Genomic DNA, 22,726 nt, shown 5'->3' with positions numbered 1-22,726 from the left:
GAGAAAGAATAAGTACGTTGCTATTTGCAGGCGACATGGCAGCAATAGCCGAGGAAGAGACAGAGTTGAAAATATTCTTGACAAATGCGGAAAGGACAATGGCCAGATATCAGCAAATATCGATAAGGATAAAACTGACATATTGCCATGCAGCCAAGGAGAAGAGCCAAGATTCTACATACGGGTTATGTTTCTCTATGGAAACCAGGCTTGGGCGTTGATAGTAGCAAAGAAGTCAAAAAGTGGAAGCATTCGCAATGTGATGCTACCGAATGAAAGACAAAATGAATGTAAAGACAAAATGAATCGACCGAGTATGTAATTAGGGAGTGCTGAGAAAAGTAGGAGTAAAGATAATTATTCTAAAAACCTAAAGGAGAAGACGGGACAACTTAGTTAGTTGGCCACATTATGAATAATGGGAAAATACCATAAACATGTCTTTGAAATACAGAATACAATATACATTCAGGTCGTGTATTTGATATAGCTTATACAAATTACAAATGTAATTCAAATACGCATTTTAAATACTTGAAATGGAAATACTGTCCAGCCGTATTTATTCCAGTTAAATACATTAGGTTGCCTCGCAACCGTTGTGTGTTGCATTATGGGCGCTGGGCTGGGGTACGCGGACGGACCGGGAGCACTTCCACAATCGATATTTTTAGTAACTCGCGAGATATTTCCCGGAGTGGGAACTGTCGAATATAAACACTCTCGATGTCGCCTGGTTACGCGATACAATGACTCGCACAAACTAATGTCCAAATGTATGAACGCGAGGAGGAACACGAAAATGTACCGTGTAACAACTTGAGCGAATGCATGCACAGAAAATAGAACTTGATACAATTTGGTTCATGCATTCGTACTTCCATGTTCTGTTCCGGTCCACAAAAGTCATTCACGCAAACAGACGTTAACTCGCACCCGTCAATGTACCGTGTAAGAAGGTCTTTATTTAAGTTTCGAATTGCGTCGCACCGGATACGAATTCATGGATATTGAAAATGCTGATATCACCGAAAAGGGAGCGATTTTGTGAAATTCCTCTGAAAATTAACAGTTTATTTCCAGGTCTGGGCAAAATGCAGGCCGAGGGGTATTTGAAATGCAAAAATAATACCGTTCCAAATGTCTTTGAAGTGCTAAATTCCTTTGACTTGGGTATTTGAAAAATGAAATGCAAAATAGTGTTTTGAATACCTTTTATAATACATATTAAATTTTCATGGTGACAAAGAGATATTAAGTAAATATAACCTGCCTTGGCACGCTATTGGTAGTTGCAAACAGGAAGAAAACGATTCTAACGAAAACAAAATAATCTTTGAAGCGTAATGTTACAGAAGTGTTATCAGAGCTACTCAAAAGTATTTTGCAAATATATTTTTATTATAGAATGGGAAGATACCAAAAATAGGTATTTGAAATACAAAATACCATTTACATTCAGATCGTGTATTTCATTTACCAAATACAAATTACAAATGTAATTCAAATACGCATTTTAAAATACTTGCAAAATACTGTCCAGCCCTGTTTATTCCAGTTAATAAGTTTCGCCTCACTGCAGCATCATCAAAACTGAATCCTTTTTTTTATGTCATTTTTTAAAATAATATTGATTGGTAATTTGCAAAGCTCAAATAATTTTCAATGCTAATAATGGAATTCCATGAATCATTTGTCGGCCCAATGAATGTTAAAAGAGTGACTGGGCCGGTGTGTTGCTCTGCATTTTTAGCTCTCTGCCCCAAATTGTATCTGATAATCCTTAGAATCATTGAAGGACGAACTCTTACTCAAAGGAATAAAAAAAATGGCGCTTCAGGCGAGGCGTTTCCGATGCATCGACTTTGAGTTAGTTGAATGGAAAAGTAAGTGCATATTGGGGTTAATTGGAACGTCTTAGCCGCTGACGGAAAATGTTGAGATTTTTTTCGTTCCAAATTCTCGAAGGGCTTTATTTAGCAACTTTACTGATGGAATAGTTGCGCTTATCTTAGCTAATCAAATGTATTCGTGCATGCATTTAGGTGATTTTCATAAAAAAATTATTGATCGAATGTTCTTATTGTTCATTCAAGCAGCGAAAGGCGATTTGAAAAGAATGAAATTCAGTTAATTTTTAGCATTCGCCGAATTCAATCCTATGTAATTTTCTTTAGCGGAACTGTTTATTGGGTACAAAAATGAATTGTAGTCGAGGAAGTTGAGGTTAAGCAGGAAGGGTGGTGTAGAGTAGTTCAACCAAGTTGCCATGTGTTCGCCTCGTTCAGTTTGTGTCAAGAAGCCGGCCATTCACAAAAACGGGGTTGTAGGGGGTGGGTGGGGGTGAGGTTGGGAATTTTGGTCGAGTAGGTGGAGTGAGGTGAAGCGGTGGGGGGCCGGAAGGAAGGGGAGGATTATAAGCGACCCTCCTTAAAGAAGGGGTTGGCTTCGAAAAACCTTAGAAGTTCAAGGAGTGGTGAATGGGAGGAAAAAACGTGAATGAACGAACCAATGGTTCACGAATGCTCTAGGGAACTTCTCGGGACAAAGAAAATAATTCAACGTCCCTTATTCTGCTCAGAAACAATAGAATATCGTTTTAAAGAAATATTCAACGCTAGAAGGCCTCCCTGCGTTTCTCGGGAATGATAGTACCCAGGTACGTGGGAAACTTGGAACATGGATTTCCTGATCATGAGGGATTTTTATGTTTTATCTTTCGGCGTGTCAAGAGGTGTGCCTATCCGGAAGGATATCCAATTGCAGAAGTTGTATGACGTGAAGTAAAGGCCGTTTCACACGAGGAACGTACTTGCACAATCTGACGCGTGTACGAAGGCGCAGTCAAAATTGCGTCGTGTGAAGCGGTGAATTGCTAGAGCACATGCGAGAATGCGTGGGCGTGAGGTGGCGAAATAGCCCCTGTTCTAACCTGGTTCATGCATTCGCGCAATTTCACGCCATTTTAGAAAGTAATGCAGTTATATTCTGCGCAATTCCGTGCCCCATGTAAAACGGCCTTAACAAACATTAATGAGAAAACGACGCCAATGACGCAAAGGACGCAACCGAAAGTAGCACTGCGGGGTCTGGCAGCATGAGATACACCTACGTACTAAATAAATTTGGCCGCAATCCTTGCAGATGTATGGAAAAGCATAGTGGACAGACAAACAGACATCCCTTTTTATATTTAGAGAGCTATAAATGGTATAAACATATATTTTTTTTCTTTTAATGGCGAACCTCATCCTTGGTGCATATAACTTTTCACCAGAGCGCGTGACTGTGTACAAAGTCACCTGTTCAATTCAGTGCCTCGAAATTCATCGTCTCCGAATAGTGACAAAGTAGTGTTTATTTCTCCGATAGTAGCTTCGGAGGCATGACCACCGTCACATGTGTCACAAGTCTACTCAGCGCAAAAACTCTATTCTAGTCCGTGTTTGTTGTGATTTCTGGCTGTTGTGAAAATATTTGGCTTAACCGGGATTCGAACCCGGATATCCCGATATCTTTTACCGAACAAGGTATACTCCTGACTGGAAATCGGAAGATCCGGGTTCGAATCCCGGCTGAGCCAAGTATTTTTTTCATGGCGAACTTCATCCTTGCTGTATATAATTTTAAAAGTATATCACACAACGTTGAAATTTACTGTTTCTCTTTTGATTTTGCATTGAATTGAAATTTGTTGCCTCATTTGGACGATAGAGTTCCTCAAACTCACGTGTATCGCTTTTTCTTTGACTGAGAGCGTTGAGTCTTCCTCATTTTGTGTGTACCATAATTTTTCATTTAAATAATGTCGGATAATTTCGTGTATGAAATCGAATATTTTTCGAAAATTTATAGAAAAAGTATTCGTTTTGTGTAATTTAATAAATGTTCGATTGATTACACGAATTGCGTAATTTTACGATTTATGGTTGTCCGTAGATAGAATTACCGATTAAATATATCCTGTTTGTAGGTATTTCATCTTATCTCGTGGAATCCTACGCCGTGACTTTTCGCTTAGCGAAGGATACTTTCGCATCGTCTTAGAAAAACTGTTCTCAGAATTTCCTCCGCAAATTCACACTATGCGTATTTTGCGCTACGCTTTCGTAAGAATTGCCAGTCTAACTCGTATAGAGTATTATAGACGCTACAGCGCTCTTCTCAGTTTGAATCTGGCAGCTCTGCGCTCTGTGCCTACAGTACTTATTAATTTCAGCTGTCGTTCCTGCAAACGGAACGGCAAGAACATGGACTCACACGGTTCATATCCAGGTCAACGACATCCTTTCGCGACTGTTTAAGAAATATCGATCCCGCCTTTCCACGGACGGCCGCAGCAGCAGCATCCGTCATCTGAGATACAGTACACGCTCGCTCCTCTGCGCCGGTCGAATTCTGGGACGGATTCGTTCTGAAACGATGACTTCCTCTGCCTGCTTTGTCCGTTGCAGATTTGACACTTGTCCATGTGTCTGAAATTGCTACAAACGAATCTGTACTCACCTTTTCATATGCATCTAGATGCTTAAAAACTTAAGTATCGTTTACAGAGCAGTGGCGGATAGTACATGTACCCAGTGCTATAGTTGGGTCGGTAGGGCGTACTCCCTAAAATCCAATCTCGTTTTAGGCGTACCGTTTAAATATCTATTTAAATCTGTAAAAAAGAACCCTGCTGTAAATTGTCCAATGGATTTTCAGAAAGAAAAATCGGAAATGATTATTTACTTGTTCAGAGTTATCTCATGGCATAATGAGGAACTTGCATGGGTCGTAGATTGCTCTAAAAACTATTTTGAATAAGTCAAATGGATACATTAGCTCGCAAAAATACCTTCAGTTTCTCCATTCAACATCAAAAGAAATAAAAATATTGCATTTAAAATCGAGAAAAATTTCTCTGAGCCGACCACTGCGCGAAGACACCCGAGCGTTGCCGAGGCCAGGCGTGACGTCATAGGTGCCTAAACAACCGTAGGGAGTAGGGAAATACGCTGAGCGCATGGTGTAAAATTTGTTTTGAAGGAGTATTTAGCCGCTCATCGTCACTTTATTTTGTTCTGTTATTCTGGGGCAAGTTTTCCTATTGCTATTGTGCCTAGATTATTACTTGGGATATTAATAATGCGGCATCGGGATGATGAAGTACAAGCGTTTCACTTCGTGTGTTTTAGTTATCAGAAAAATGGATGATAACGTTGCCACTCGTTCGAATAGTACACCTGAAATTCATCTACGTCTACATAATACCCCGCAAGCCGCCTAAAAGGCGTGTGGCATGGGGTGTTAGGACACCAGCCTTTTTTTAGGACACCAAAAATTGATGCCACGACCCTCATGGAATCTGTTAAGACAAATTATTGCTATACGTCGGCGGAAAATCGAGTTGTAAAAGAAACTTGTAATACTGGAGGATAACGATCGTAAGCTGTGCTGTTGACATTAGAGTAAGCTGTGCTGTTGAATTTGGCAACGCCGGATTAACGGAGAAGGTAGTCCTATCCGTCCTACGGTACGAATTCACAGCAAAACAGTCTGCACACAATCCACATGTGAGATCGCGAATCGGTTCCGCTGCCAACACACACTCAAGCTACAACCTATTTCAATAATATAGGTAAATCCATAAACAATATACTAGCATATACCATAAAAATATAGTGGGAAACAGGCAAATACTCTTATCAAAAACTGGATGTCACTATCACATTATTATATTCATCACGTACAACTTACAATAACAGAACTCGTTATGATGAATACAACTATTTATTCACTGATTTAAACCCTTAAATTAGCCCACACAAGTGACACAGGTGACATTTCTCACTACTATTCGTTGAAATAATGGAATAACAAACTTCACACACAGTTTTTATTTCAATAGCGTGATCGTGAAATGTCATATCTACGGTGAACAACGGAGATTAGCACGCCACTGACAATTTTTACACTACTGTTAGACATTTATCGATAGCGTAATAGCACTTTTTACAATTCAATCACGATGGAACACTGATAACTCTTGGCCGATATTTTTCAACCTTGTCAAACTTTGTGCATTACAACCACTGTCACTGTGATTATTAGCAGTAGCTTAACGGGAGATGTCACGTTGAAAATAACACTATTTTGGCATAAAAATGTTCCTAGATGTCTCAAATCAGCGAGCAAAAGTTGCATTGACTGGAATTCACCCCATAATACAAGCACAGACAGTCCTAAACGACGAATTCTCCGGTACCTACAAATAAACGGATGAAGCTATTGTATATAAAAGCTAAGCGGACATTAGTAAACATCAAAATCGTTCTAATTACATACTTAAATGAATGATATGCCGTCGATAACATCAACTTACAATTAACGTATCCCCCTTCCAATGGCCGTGGCTCAGACTCCTACAACGATGTTATTTAGGTATTATCAAATTTTTGGTTTAACTGCTCCAGTTTTATATTTTATGCCCTTACTCAGATATTAATATTATAAATAATGCAAAATACGAGGGCTTCCAAGCCTCTATCGTCGGATATTTATCTTTAAATATAAAATAATCAACACGTCTAACAAACGAAGCTCTCACAACTGCTGGCAACTATTACAAACAATCACAACAATAGCTTCGCGTGATGTTTAGGCACCTTTGACGTCATCGAGGCTTCGTCGGCAGTGGCTTGGGGGGTGAGGGAGTTTTTCCCGCGCTTTAAAATTCGTTATATTTATCATTAAATATCTCGCGAAGGAAAACTCAGATTTACATGCGGTTTTCTTTGTTGTATTCAGAAAATAATTTTCTGTCCGCCTATGAAATAAAAAAAATTCATGCAAGTTCCCCATTCGGAACTAATATAAAAGTTGGAGTTTGACTTTTCAATCGCGCCCGGATGTATAATACGTGTTCAGCTGTAGGAATTTTTGTTGAGTACCGCCTACATTTTTTTCCGAGTGCAACACTGCACATACCCACGAGAGAGTGTGGGCCCCCTATATCATGTGATGGAATTGTCTTGTGTATAATCAGTTTAAATATGAATTTCTTAAACTTTGCGTGTGACTTAATTATTCTCTTATTACGATAAAAGTAAAGGTTGTTCGAGACATCTTTTGCGCCCCCCCCCCCCCTTGAGTTTTATGTTTCCGCCACTGGTACAGAGTACCTACTCGCGAATATTACTGTCAGTATTTCTCCTATTTGTGGATACAGCTTGGATCCCGAGTACACGGTAACCGCTATTCTATTGTCCATGCCGATATTTACCAGCGTCAATAGGGTTGTTCACCATATTTTTTTTATTTAAGAAATCGAAAGATCGTGCTTCAGAAGGAGCAATGACAATAATATTATGCTATTTTCTTAATTGTACATGTTTAGAGAAGGCTTTAAACAGTGACAAATTTTACGTTACGCCAAAAAGCCCTACTTCCATCTTGAATTGATGTGTGACGTCACAAGCCTGTAGATGCCCTACTGCAGTGTTGTTTAAGTGGCTCAGCAGGGTTATTCCACTTTTTTTCAAGATCTCCAGCGTCTGCCGCCAGATCAGTGTTTAAAGAAAATCCAAATTTATCCTTTAATAAGAGCAATAATAAGCAAAATTACCCTTACTTGTACATATTTATTGCTCATCGTATCATAAATAGCACTACAACGTACACATTTCACGAGTTGTCTTTTTGATACGAATTATTCGAATATATTCCGAATCAACTGATTCAATGAAAAACTTGACTCACAATAAATATAAAACACTAATAAAACATGATAATCGGTTTTCCAATCACTATGCACACGCTAAAAGAATTTGCACTCCTTGAAGTTCGAAAGATTCTCCACACCTCACTTCTCACTCATCACTAACGACTTAGAATCAGTTTACGTTATTTCACATTGACATTTCGAGGACAATGAAATGAATAGGCTGAAACAAATAGCTAAACCGGTTATTGTAACATCAAAAAACTTCGAATTTCACTATTACTCTTACCCGTACTCTTACCGTAACCAAAATATGACCAAAACAAAAACAAACAACAGCGCAACGAAATTCGTGAAATGTAAACACTCGTGAATGCTCAAAATGAATAGGTAATAAAATCAAACGGAACTTAGAAGCGAACAAACGATTGAAAATTAATATGCGTTCGATGTATCCCTAAAGCACAACTAGCTCAAATATGAAAAATATCCCCTAGGCAATAGTTAGATTCCTTAGATCGAAATGTATAGGGTTGATTGAACTAGCATGGAAGAAATAAATAATTTCGTCGAAGCAGTTACATTCACAACTCACTTCACTCTTTACTTCATCGTCCATATGCAATCATTCACTTAGGGGTACATTAAGGGCACAAATTGTGTTCACTTGCACTAGAAGCACAATGAAAGTTCACTGCACGTAGGTAGTTTCCTTGCAAATGCAGCTATACAAAACTTTCGATTCCTGTCAACAATTACACTACATACGTTGCCTGCCTAACTTGAAGAATGGATTTTATATCGCCTTGATCCATCCGGAAGCTTCATGCACAACATAGGCCATTTCAAAATAAGGAATAACCTTGGCAAATGTCCAGTCGGCATGCTGAGTACTCAGCTTGGCATCGAGCGATCGAGGGTACAGGCCAGCCGTACAGGCTTGTGTCGTCATCACCTCTATTTCAAGATGGCCGACCGTTTTTGGCGGCGTTTAAAATTGTTCGAATTTTGATTGCTAATAATTCCATCATTACTTTTTCAACGCATCTGTCATTCATCCCAATCAAAATGAAATTACATCAGAAGTGATATACATTCGTTTTTTTAGACCGTTTTGATAGGCTTGAACAACCCTATTGTAATCGATTGCGGGAGGTAATGCCCCGTTTACACCACGATCGTCGCGACGTTGATCGCGACTACTGCACGTCTACACGTCTAAAAGTTACCATCGTAACTCAGTGCTGCCCTCGTTGTGGAACTGTGTCAGATAACAACTGACGACGACACTGCGTGAGAAAATTGAAATCCTGGAAATTAAGAAGCAAAAGAATATTAATGTTTTCATGTGCTATAACTGAAGCTAGACCGAACTGTCGGTAAAACGTTAAAGAATATAGGTTTCTTTATGGGAATCTGTCCAAAGTTTAGCAATATTCGTGCGGTAAAGACAGTAGATATGTCTCCTTGCTACGTTCCAAATTGGAATATTTTGCTAACTGGTCACTTTATTATAATATCGACTCCATCCGGATTGAACGTGTCCAAAATAATTTTTTCAAATTAAATAATTGCGATTTATTAATCTCTTTGTCTGATTACATCACTTCATATATTCTTTCCCTAGTTAATTTGAAAACTCTTGCACGACCAAGGATCCTCCAACAAAGGCATATTCCTCTACAAAATTATCAATTAATATTTAGATTGTTCCAATCTCCTTTATTAGTAACTTTTAATGGATCCCGTCATAGCTATATAAATCCTCACCTGCTAGTTTTTAATTACCATAGAGCAAATTATGTCTTCAACTCCCACCTATGATGAGATAAAACTAAAACTAGTCACAACAGTCCGTGAAGTCTTTAAGAAACTAGATTCTTCGAGAGAATATGTCAAAACATTCAAGAATATTCACGCATTAAAGACAGTACATATTGCTGTTATAATTTAACTAGAAAAGGCTTAGATTTCGGCTTGATTCGGCACAAGTATTGATATCTTCATGTCCTCATCTAAATGTTATGGTTATTTCTGGCGAATTTTATTGTGAAATCCTGTATAAAATGATTTAATTGGTTAACATTTTGTGCATGTTTGTTATTTTCCGTCATCTGTGAATTATAATGTAAGGATACATGGTTATGGGTTAACTGGGTTAACCTGTAAATAACGAAATGCATAAAACTGGTATAGTACAGAATATCCGATATCATTTGGTAAATAGAACATCAGAAAAAAACTTTCCCCTAACGTCCTTCCATTGCCTGCTGAATAATGTCTTCAATCGTTGCCATATATCTTTGATATATTAGAGTTATTTATGAAATATCAATTACTGTATCAAGATTGCAACGGCGCGAAAGAATCGTATATGCATCGATCTTCATTTCCTAACTCTTTTTTCTTGGCACACTAGCGCTAACCATCGTAAGTTCGGCAGTGTTAGGTACTAAGGCCTACGATGGTAACTCTGCGCGTCTACACGACGTTTTGAGGTTACGATCGTACGGATCAACGTCGCGACGATCGTGGTGTAAACGGGGCATAACTGGCCTCTGTTGCCGATGGAGACGACAACTTGGCGCGACCCTTCGAGAGTGCGATTCGCGTCAACTATCGATCGATCGCGGCGTTGCCACGCGCGGGAGAAATCGATCCTCAGTTTTTGTTGTTTTGTTTTGTTTTGACGTTGCATTTCATGGAATGCTATCGAAGCGATTGAACGAGGTTTTTCCGCTTCGGGGAGCTATTCTTTGGCACCTTTTGTGAGCTCTCACGGGCGAGTAAGAAATCTTCTCTGTTTTATCTCATATCTTTTAAGTTTTATCCTATGATTCCTCGTGCCGTCGCAGTGGCGAGATATTTCGCTCTCATAACCCCTTTAGCGTTGTTTTTTTATTCATTCCTAGTCTTGAGTCTTCTTTGTATGACGCTTGTATTTCCGTCGCTTAGGCACTGGGCGATCTGTGTGTGGCGCCGGCGCCGTATCTGGAGCAGCGGGCTGCGGCTGGCGCCTCTACGGCCATCGAGGCGGCCGTGCAGGCCAGACTGGCGCACTTTTACCTGCGCTGCGAGCAAACACCCATCGCCATGGCGCAGGTGCGTAAACAAGGCGATTTGGAGGTTTCAGGTGACCATTGTAGTAGTATGTAAGTATTACCTTGTCGTTAATTTTTAATGGCCCATAAAAATCTCTTCAGAACAAATCGATGTACAAATTTAGATATTTTTCATATACAGGAAGTCATATTTGCATTATTCATCAGCTGAAATCATAATTTTGCCCCTCCAATGCCTGCCAATAACAGATAGAAACAAAAACACTCGGTACTATGTTTTACTATGAATGTGGAAAAAACATCGGCAGCAACATTGGAAATCAGTCTCTCCTCATTCTCACCTCCAAAAAATATTGCAACAATCCTTCAGTTCCCCACCAGATGTGTTGTCACTCACCACACATGTAAATGTATTTACATGATTCGCCTCGCATTGTCGATGGCAGAATAATCTGAATTTCACAAGGAAGTGTGCTATTATTAAGGTTGATCAGGGATGCAGCTAGAAATTGAGTCTAGGGGGAATTTGAGGTGCACCTAATACTGAAGGGTCTGGGGGGTATAGCGGGAGGTGTGTTGGCCCTCCCTCAGAAATTTTTTTTAGATAAATGGTTCAAAATGGGGACTTTTATGGCTGTGTGAATAGTTCAATGTTTTGTTTGTGAGTCAGCCGTCCCCTTTAATTCCCATTAATTGCAAAATTTTTCATATTAAAATGTATTTATGAAAAAAATTCTCTTAGCCCTGGGGGGGGGGGTTATCCCCCAAACCCCCCCTTTTTGCACCACTGGGGTTGATAACCAAAATTTATATTCTCAAACGTATGATCTAACAAATTCTTAACTTTTCAATGTGATTCCTAATGTTGTTTAATAATTATGTTTCCAAATACTTCATTCATAAAATTGGGAATAAAGGGAATAGCAGTCCACAGTCATTGTGGCTGTGGAGACACTTGTATCTCTTGTTTTGCAAGAAAATCCTTTTCCTTTTAGAGGATGCGTTATATTCTTAGTCATATTTGGACAAACATGTCCCAATGTCCTCATCTTTTCTCTTAAGTTACTACGAGTGAATCTTGTAACCTTGGCCAAGTGTAATAGGTGAACATAGGTGAAAAATGAGGAGAAAGATCAAGTACGCGGGGTAGTTTTGGTAATATGGTTGAATCAGGGTTTCTAATTGTCACCAAAAAATAGTAATAATAATACTTTATTATGGACATGAACCAAGCCACAAATTAGTTTAAAAAGTTTGGTGACACACAAACTGACTGTAATTTCCACAAAATTGTACCCACTTCCCACTGTTCATAAACAAAGAAATACATAAAAATGATTAAAAACTAAAATCTTTGTCAGTTTAAAGTATACCGGGACTAGCCGCGGTGATAACTTTTATGGGAGTCGCCCGCAATGCACAATCGTGCGAAAGATCCACAGAGAAAAAAATCATTCGCCTTGGTCATATTTTATGCTTTACTGATATTTATCAGCCCTTCAAGACACCTTCTTCTGTGATCCTGACTATGATACTTCAATGTCTGTTAAATTTAAATTGGGACTGTGAGTCAGGGAAATGTGTGGGAAATTAGGTTCTGGAATTCAGGGTAAAACCTCAGGGATGCAGTATAAAGATAAAAATATTAGGTGAACACTTCATAGGTTTGTTTGAGAGGCAAAGTGAGCATTTTGTTTTCCTTTTGTTCAGAGAGAGGGACGGACGGTGAAGACGAGGTCATTGGCACAAAATTTGGTTGACCTGAAGGCCATGATGGCTAAGTAGAAATAGTTGTAAACGAATCCCAGATTGCTGAGGTTATGGCAAGCCAAGGATTAGTTCAGTTTTATTTGTAATGATTTTGGTGTTTTTTTTAGCTAAAACAGATTTTTATGCCAAGACAGCCAAGATTTTACATTTTGTTATATTTTGATTGAAATATTATTCTCTGGTGGAATTAATAAATATTATTTTGATATACAATTACCTTACTGCATTTTTCTCTAAAGTCTGTGCATTAGAATTATTTGCCTTTGATATAAAGTCAGGGAAATAGAAGATGAAAAGTTGATAATAACCCTGTAAATGGAATTTTCACATTGTTTTTAAAGGGTTCATCAAAATAGAATGTTTCGTAGGCATAAAATGAAGGTTATCATTCGGTGGACCACAGCTAGTTAGAGTGGAGGCAGCCAAGCTGCAGGTATAGTTCCATTCTCATCTTGAGAGGTGAGAAGAAGGGGAAGGTGATGTTTGTATTGGCCTCTTATGTATCGGGCCTATAGCATCATAGATGAGACCGATTTTCTCACTCCTCTACAATGGGGACACTAACTTTGTTGGGATCCCCTTTGTCAGGACAGGCAATGGTGAAAGAGCTATTGATTACTCACATCTATTTATGGATGTTATTTTGTCTTGACATCTAGGGAGGTAATTTCCAAAGTGTAATTGTTCTTGGTTGCTTTCATTCCATCTGTTCCATGGATTATGTTTAATTAGGACTGCTCCAGTTACAAGCTATGGTCATTATGCATCCGAATGGAACTCGAGATAACTGATGCCCTAGCATGTAAATGGCTTCAAGGCTTTCTTTGTCACCATTCCTACCATTAACTTTTGGTCCACAATAACTTAATCTGCAAATAATCAAATCCTGCTTTCAACTACGCGTTTATCAACGCTCACTTAGTCATCCTGAGAGTTGGATTGATAAGGAGAGCTCATCCTACACTAAGCCAGCGGTGTACAAATCCATCACATTCAGAATAAAGGGGGCCGGTTCCCTACGTCTAGGCCGTGTGATGTCTTTACTCTTATTTTTCTAAGCATGTATAAAATAATCCATCCCAGCTTTTTGTCAGTTATGTCTTTATGACCACTGAAGAAAACAACTTTCAGTGCCTAATACGTTATTTTTGCCAATTTAAAAATTATAGGAATCTAATCCCTAGAGAAAAATTTTTAATTTCCTATAAGCAAAACAAAAATGAGAATAAAACTTCCCAAATTTTTTTCAGTAATAATCCTTAAAGGACACGATTCTACAGGAGAATTAGTCTCACCAGCATTTGTGTTTGGAAATGTGCCGCAAAGCTCCCATTAGATTTGAGAAGTATGAATTTTTATGGCCTCATCATGATAATAGGTATATGAAGGCTTGCCCCTGCCATGTTCTTTCCTGGAAACATGCTGTGAATCCGTTTGCCTGTGCGATAGCCGACTATTTGTCCACCTAGGTACTGCTCTGCAGCCATTTTGGAGAGAATGAATCAATAGTAATGTATTCCACCTTCCTTGCTCTGGTAATTTTGATATTTGTGCTTTGCAGCCAGTGCCCACGGCAACACTTCTGTCTTCTGGTGGCCGAGCGAGTCCGCTGACGCCTCGCTTGCGTGATGCGCAGCGCTCCCTCTTGGCCGTGGAGGAGTTGGTGGCGCTAGCGAGCCGTATGGCACCGGGCGACGTAGCGAAACGGCTGGAGGCTCTGACGTCTGCCCTGGACCGCTCGCGTCGCCTCGCCAACATGCTCCCGCCGCTGCTCGACTGCCGAAACCTCCACCGCCACTACGTGCACGCGGCCAAGTCCATCTGCGACCTCGGACTGTGAGTGAATCCTCTCTTGAATTTTGTGCTTTTGCGTGACTTTGCCAACTCCAATGAAATGGTCCTCTCGACATGTGTTTCATTGTACTATATACTTGGTGGCATCAAGTCAGCGGCTTGGGGTAACGAACGAGGGATTTGGTGTGGGAATGGGCTCCTTCACTCAAACGCAAGACTGCTGTTTATTCAAAGAGTGTAGTAGATGGAAGGTAAATTATGTCAGAAAAATACACTATACCTTTATTCAGCCATTCTCTTTTACATTTAAAATATAATCATGAGAACATTGTAGTGTACTTTTCAAGAGCTTTTGCTGTCATTACAGTTTTGGTTCATTAAGCCGTTCCGGGAGAAGTGTACATTGCAGGAAGAATTACTCTCTTTAAGGTAAACTTTAATGAACCATGCATGCAAAGGCAAAGAGGAGATGAGTAAGTGAGATGAGGTGACAGGAGCACATGGCATCGTCTCCTTATCAGGGAAAGGGTCAAGATCATCATTTGTTTTTTGCTGCAAGTGGCTTGAGAAGTAGGTACCTAATTGGATAATAAGAGAACAGGGTAGTTTCCTTCATCAAAGAAAACTAAATGAATTGATTGCCATTCGTTACCCACCATTAGGGTTTTCATAATATACAAATTATTTGGTTTTAGAAATCCCAGTTTAAACAAATGACAATGATCAATTTTAACCTCATTTGAAAAAGGCCAGATTGGCGCCCATGCAATGCCACTCCACGTGACGTCACAGGGACCTAGTTTCTGCATGAGAGGATAGGAGTTTTACGTCGTCTGAGATTACCAATGCATGCATGAGGCACAGAGCTCAGGAAAACATCTCTTAATAATCACCTATTAGAACTGCCTATGGTCGGAAAGTTTCCTTCGTTTGACAAGGTATTAATAATCCTTATTTAAGCCAAGTGCTACCTGCTAGCAGGGTACTCTGCTACCTGCCAGCAGCCTGCGTCGTATCATCGCTCAAGCCTCGCCTCAAGGTCACCTCACATGGCGGCAGCGGGAACCAGAAATACGTCACACATTCCCATCATTCCTACTTAGCTGTCGTGTTTTTGCGCGCTTGAAAATTTTCACTTTTCGTTTAATTGCGAAAAATAGACATCGTCATTCGAAAATCTAAGAGCATGAAATACGTACTCCAGGAGTAATAATTTTTCGATTTAGGCAATAAAAAAATAATAGAAAACCACCCTACTCTTCATTTACCAAGGTGTATCACAATGAGCTATTGAAACATTTTGCCAGGCTGTTAAGGGAGCTAACAACGTAATATCAAGTTCTCAGGAAACTTCATTGAGCTGTGCGAAACGTAGGTTTAATTTGGCAAAAATGCTGAGCATTGATTTAGAGATGGGGCTTGAACGACTATTGCTGAATGTGTTTATTAGTGATTATTATTATAGCTGACTAGTCATTGGTGCTTGCTTGAAACATGAATAATGAGAGATAGCAAGCATGTGTTGGTTATTTTGTGACCAAGTCAAGTGGCATTATCCTTTACGAGAAAGATAATTATTAAAAGAATACAATACCATGGAGTGTATTGCCCAGAAGATGTTGTGTTACGGTTGACATGTTTTTTTTTTCATCGGCACATTTCCTTCAGCCCTTCTCTTGAAATTTCATTCAGTTCGCCCAAATCTCCAGATTTTAAATACCATCTTTTTTGGATGTTGATCATCTGCTGAAGTAACAATGGTTACTGAAAAAAAAGTCTTATAAATAAATTTTCATTAAATTACATGATATTTTACTTACTGCTGGAGATTTCCATGTGAGCCTTAGATTGAAAGGAGAAAATTTTTTTTCTGTATTTTTGTTGACGTAAATTCATTGTGTTTGTGTTGGATTCACTGCTTTGTAGAAAATGTGTGAAATGGGGAAGATATAGGGTGTATAAGTAGTAGTCATGAACCATTGATAGGGACATCATGTGAATCTGTGATTGAATGGGGAACAGTTGTGGGAGACACAAAAGCTATGAGTCTGGAATAGAGCATGATAGAAAAGAATTTGATGTGCTAATATATCCAACTAGGAGATGCCTAAGCACGTACAATATTATCTTTGTGTTATTTTACTCTCCCGCTGTGATAACCATACTGTTGCCTTTGCTACTTCTGGTTACTATGAGGTGTTGGTTGGCGTGGCAATGCATGATGACCTCTTCCATTGTTGCAGGTATGGTTTGGCGTTCATGCTGCTATCGTGCCTCACGGCTGGATTCTTCTTCACGGTGCTCGTGTGGGTCGACTCACACACTTGGATCTATATTCGGAAGAGGTGAGTCGCTTGCGTACCCCACCACGTCATGTGACAGTTTGTTGGTTGATGCCTTGTGTATTCACTTTTGACTTTCCTCACATTTTAGTGATCGTATGAATCAGTGCGCTACTCAATGGTGTCTCATTCATTGACATTGTTTTGCGTTTGCTAGTACAGTTTATTGCGCACAGACAGTTGATGGCAACTGCCTACTCTCTCTCTCTCTCTCTCTCTCGCTCCACTGCGTGAACAGTTTTTTCTTTCTTGCAAAGACTTCCATGGTGAATAGTTGATGCTGTCTTGTTTTCTGGACTTCAACTCAGTTTTTTTAACGTCTGATGTCTTTTTTGCCCACCAGCATCTTCAGGTGAGAAGTGCAGTTTGATGCCCAATGGGCTTGTTCTAATTAGTATGACCTCAACTACCACCATGCCAGCATTATTTAAAATTGTGGTTGTACTTATAAATACAGGCAAGACGTGAGGATACTGGTGGGAAAACTATCATCATCAGACATCAAAACATGTGGTGGGGCTCCAGATTACATTATCGCATCACAGTTGTTTCCTGTAGGTTCTTTAGTTGATATTTTGCTTGTCCTTCCACCTTGTGAGATTGCTTCCTTGTAGCGAGTCTGCTCCTTGAAGGGTTCTGCTTGCCTTTGCTGTGAAAAATCTGTTGGAGCTGTGTTCGATTTTTTCAGATGGTCTCTCAAGGCATACACGCTATCATCCAAATTAGCAACAGCACTCGTAGCATTTCTTCATGCTGTTACATATATTGTTCCTTGAGTGGCAAGCAGTCATGGTCAAATACAGCCAATTCTCCATCACATCACTGATTTGTGGCCTTTTTCATTTCTGACTGATCTTTACAAAAACTTTTATTGTATACAAAGGCACATTTAGCTGCCACGGTAGAAGGTATGTATTACTTATAGACATTAATTTAGATGCTTCTTTAAAGAGAATTTCAAATGATATGAATCGCAGACACGCTTCTTGAATAACCATTACAGGCTGGAAAGTGTTTCTAGGTTATAATTTGGGAAAAGTTTTTTATGAATCCAATGTTTTTGTTTTTTTTATGAAAAAATTGGCTGTCCAATTAATTATTGCCACCAGTTAGACAGGATGAGCTCAAAAGTGCTGAATTAATTCAATAAATTTATGCCTCAATGAAATGCTTGTACACTATAATAATGAGTATATTTCGATGTCACTCTGATGATTTAGGTAATCAACAATTCAAATCCTGCCGGTCTCTTTGGTAAATGCATGGTGTTAAATATGAGTTAGTGAGGGCTCTATCCTGTTTACTTTAGCTGAAGGCTGTGGTCATGGACCTGTTTATAGCTAGGGCACCATATTGGTAGAGTATTCTTTAGCTGGTAGAGTATTCTTAAACTTAAATTTTATGGTGTTTGTCGTCATTTCATACAAGTTCTCAGAGCGGAGCAGCAAAAAATATATGTTAAATTATATGATACTGAATGGTTGACTATGCATATTTATGGTAGAACCATTTGAAACTTTAGAATTTTTAGGTAGCAGAAAAAATTGTGAAATTTTGCTGCAAACGTTTCCACTTTTATTAATTCATCCACCATCCAACCCATTTTTAGAATATTTTTTGCCTAATTACAAATGTAGGTGAACACAGATTTCAAAGAAAGCATAGTATGAAGTTGTAGGCATCAGTGGCATAGCCAGGAGGGGTCTGGGGGGGTCTGGACCCCCCTCTTCCCCCCCAAAATATAGAAGCAATCATTTTCCTTCATAAAAGAAAACAAAATATTGAAACATCATGAATTTACAAAATATTTTTTTAACAAATGAAGTTTTTTCAATTATGATAAGTGTTACAATAAGTTTAAAACCAATTACTTAGTTGCCAGTTAAAAAAAAAATTTCCTCCTGGTTCCCCCTAAAAGAAATTCCTGGCTACGCCACTGGTAGGCATGTAGGCCTAGTGTTAGGGAAGTTATGACGTTAAGCATTTTGCTGGTAGCACATGTCACCAGTGGGCAATTGCACTACCATGATTTTCGCAGCATTGAGCAGCACCATAAAACAAGATGAGTCTGCTTTTCCTCCTTTCCTTTATTTTGTAGCTTTGTATTTGTAACACAGAATGCCTGGAGTACTGAATTGGTCTTATATATCCATTTAGGAAGTGCTTATAGGCCATAGTAATGAATACGCTAGATATCACCCTGATGATTTAGAGGTATCTCAGTATCCAAATCCTGCGGTTCCCTTTCTGAGCTTCAGCCTACTCCCTCACCCACATGGAGGAAGAATGAGAGGTCTGGTTGCAAAGTTGAACCTTTCTCTACAGACATTAGAAGAAAGAGATTCATGCCAGGTAATGAATGAAGAAAGGGGTATGTGGCTCTTGAGTTTAGTCTTAGATGAGGGACACTCAGTGGGGCTAGGTGCCCTTTGCAGATTTTGATCAAACTTGATGCGATGGCAGGGTTTGGTTGTTAAAGCCCAAATGTGAAATATCCCATGCCATAATGCCAACTGAGCAGAGATTTGAGGTTCCAAACCTTGCTCTCTATCAATTTTCATATGAGCTGTTCCACTTGCATATGGGCCACAACATAGTAGGTTGGCCGCTGCCTCCTTGACCATCACATTTCTCATTAGACTGGTGCACTCATTGCAGTTACTTTGTTGATTATGGTTTGCCACTGCCAGCATTAGCTAGTGCTCAGAAAATAGACTAGCAATGATAGTGACAGTCCCTGATGTCTTCCGTATCTTGAGTTAGCAACTGCTAAATGGAATGGGAATAATCTCCCTGGTCATAAATTCATAATTTGGGGTTCCCATAAAAAATATATAAAAACTGGATGTCGATTTCACTCCAATTGAAAAATGGTGTGGCCAGTATATATATTCAATTCTTTCCATAAACATGACCTAAGAGAATGACTACTAGTTATAAAGCACCACAATCCGCAGAGGTCCCTCAGTTGCAAGACATTTGACAGGCAGTAATTTAGTGGATCATGGGCGCTTATACATGATTGCTGCACCGTGGTGAAAATAATGAGGAGAAAAAATGACCTTGCACCATTTTAGTTGGTGACAGGGTGATGTTCGTTGTAGTCCATGTTATTTAATACATTGCAGAGGGCAGTGAAAAGCCGAAAAACAGGGTACAACTTCTTTTCCATAACGATACCTTCCCTGCAAAAACACTCGACAATTGCCCACCGAATCAAATCCGCTCATCTAGTAGCCCAATAATACAAATCCGCTCAGCTGGCAGTGTCCAGAGCATAAACGCTCATCTCCTCTTCTCCTAGCTTGGAAGCTCTAAGATTCGTATTGTTGGGCTACTAGATGAGCGGATTTGATTCGGTGGGCGATTGTTAAGCATTTTTGCAGTGGAGGTATAGATAATTTTAGTTGAATTTTGAATCTAAATTAACATAACACAACACCTCTCCTTAAAAACCAATGAAAGAGTAAAGGCTACAAATGAAAGTGTACAAATAGTATGCATGCATCACAATAGCAAGCATCCATTAAAAGAGAAAACTAGCAAATGAACTAACTTAACCTCAGGGACTAAACATAGGGGAGTCATTAGTGGAGACTGCCCTCAGCTCAAATACCTATCTGTGTTGCAGTTGGACAGGCACTTGGTAAGAAAATCTGCAGCATTTTCATGTGTGGGGTTATAATGAAATATCCCTTTATCATATCAATACAATCTCTGGTGAAATTAAAACAAGCTCTAGAATTCTTTCAGTCAACTTCTTTATATTAACTAAGCTGTTATGCATGAAATATTTTAGCCACATGGCCTTAAATGTTCCAGATAATGAATAGCACTCAGCTAACATAGTACTAGTGGCTGCAATACTCTGTTTTTTACTCCTCCACGCTGCTGCTGTGCCTGCCATCAAAATAACATGACCTCGCGTTGACTTAGAATCAATTTTGTACTTTTACTTGTCAGCATCACGGAATACATTTGCTTTTTAGGTCACCATCTATGGAAATATGTAGTCATTTTGTAATGTAATGTAGCTCTCAAGTACTTCAACTCTTTCTTGACAGCTTTCCGTTGAATCTCTGTTGGTGATTGACAAATATTACTTTAAAATCCCATAATAAAAGATAAATTTAGTTGGGTCCAAGTGCTGAGATAACTAATAGCAGTACAATATGGGGTGGGGTAAAGTCCTTGCCTGTCAAACAGAAGGTCGTGGGTTCAATTTCCACCTGCGTTAGTTACCCCTATCCAGGGCACGGTTGTTTGTGCACGTTAAACTGTTAAAATGTTAATAACCCTGATGTATAAGCCCTGTTTTCGGTGGTATGGGAATAAAAATGACTCTTTACTAATTTTTTTTCCCTTTTTCATTGAAACACACATCTAGGACTTTTGGGCTGTGAAAAACATGCCATTCAGTTATGCCACACTCATTTAGAGAACTTTTCTGATCAGTCTAGAGCACGTCACCTACAGGTTTAGAAAAGTGGATTGTTTTAGCCCATAGAGACATATTGGCAATGTTCATACTCATCACTATCTTTCCACATGAGGGGCTGCACCATGGAACCGGTCTCCCAGAATTTCCATTTCAGGTGAGCTGCAAACAGTTAGCCAGCTTTTATTGACTGAAACGACTTATAGAAGTCTCAATGTTTTTTGTTAGGAACCCAGCTGTAGGTTTCTCAACGGTCAGGTCAATATTTCTGACTGAAACACAGCACTAAAAGTCGAGATTTATAAATTAGGTTCCCATCATGTTCAATGTTATGGGGAGAGAAGGAATTCCTTACTTTCTTACTACTTATTCTTACTCGTGGAACTTACATCCTACAGCATTTATACGTTTTCACCTCAGCACTGTGGTGTCCCAATTCTGTTAATGTGATTGCTCATTTCCTTCTGCATTGCCTCCTGTCGTGAGTCACTGTCCCTCTTCCTTGTCGTCGTGGCTCCCTCTGCTGTCTTCAGTGTTTACTTGCACTCAAACCGTTGGCCACGCTCCTGAGCATCTTGCAAGCATGGGCTTCTGTACCCTGGGTGTGGTTTCTGTTTGAGCGTGCAGCTGCATCTACATAGATGTGGGCATCCTACCCCTTGGCATCAGAGACGGTGGTCATTCACAGGCATGCAAATCGTCGTTGCCACCCATCCTTGGGGATGTCCCACTCCTCAGACAGGACTGGGCACAAGATTGACTCCAACTGCTCAAAAAAAGTTACTCCCTGAGGTTAATCTGAGAAGCTGTGAAGACTTCAGCCAAAATGCCATGAAACAATGGGGCGTACCTGTTATGAGGGCAGCTACCTGCTTACCAACCTTGGAAGAAACTTTGAAAACCCAAGTATGACTTCTGCCTACCTGAGTGGGAAGCGATTGCAACTACTCACATTGTACCACCACTGCTACATATAAATACCAGCACAATATGTATCAAACTCCTCTGACCTGAAGATGTCGGAGGGATAACTGGCCAATCTGTTGTCATCGGACATCAAGCAAAGCGGTGGAAGCCCAGAAAAATCTGTTCAGTTATGCAATCATAATATGTATATTGAACTTCCTTTGAGCTTCCAGTTCTCACAACCATGAGGTCACAATTTTCTTTAGCCTTGCATTTCCAAAGCGTGCTCTCCGCGTTTGCTCCTGCTACATATCTATTGGTTCCAAACAGTATTTCTCTCAGCCCAATGCTACTCACGCTAACGGTGCTTGTCTTCATCTGGTATCTTTAATTCTGCAAGGGCGGATTCAGGAATTTTTTCTGGGGATGACAGCCAAACAGTCATCTCATATTTGAGATTAAAAACAACATTTACTATACAACATATAGCGATATTATTATACAAAATATTCTCTTTATTTATACATGCACATATGAAAGTTATTGATATGAAATTAAATGATTGAGGCTCTGTGATATACAAAACAAACATAATGATAATCTTATTAAAATTGTCTTTTTTTATCTTAAAAATTTTTATTTTTAAAATAAAAAAAGAATTAAGTATCTGGGAGGGGGGGTTTTTCCCGTGCCCCACCCCCCCTAAATCCAC

The 22,726-nt window shown here is 39.4% G+C and overlaps 1 protein-coding gene across 1 annotated transcript in view; it reads left to right on the top strand.

Moving 5' to 3' along the window:
• LOC124171715 (protein tweety-2) overlaps positions 1–22,726 on the top strand; it is a 124,110-nt gene that overhangs the window by 81,707 nt on the left and 19,677 nt on the right. The window contains exons 8-10 of the mRNA XM_046551015.1: positions 10,658–10,804; positions 14,096–14,370; positions 16,572–16,673. Coding sequence (XP_046406971.1) covers positions 10,658–10,804; positions 14,096–14,370; positions 16,572–16,673 — 524 coding nt within the window. The remainder of the gene's footprint in view (positions 1–10,657; positions 10,805–14,095; positions 14,371–16,571; positions 16,674–22,726) is intronic.

This window comes from Ischnura elegans, chromosome 1, assembly GCF_921293095.1.
Source record: "Ischnura elegans chromosome 1, ioIscEleg1.1, whole genome shotgun sequence".
Lineage (NCBI taxonomy): Eukaryota > Metazoa > Arthropoda > Insecta > Odonata > Coenagrionidae > Ischnura > Ischnura elegans.
Note: the sequence above shows the minus strand (reverse complement) of the source record. Positions and strands in the feature narration are given on the sequence as shown.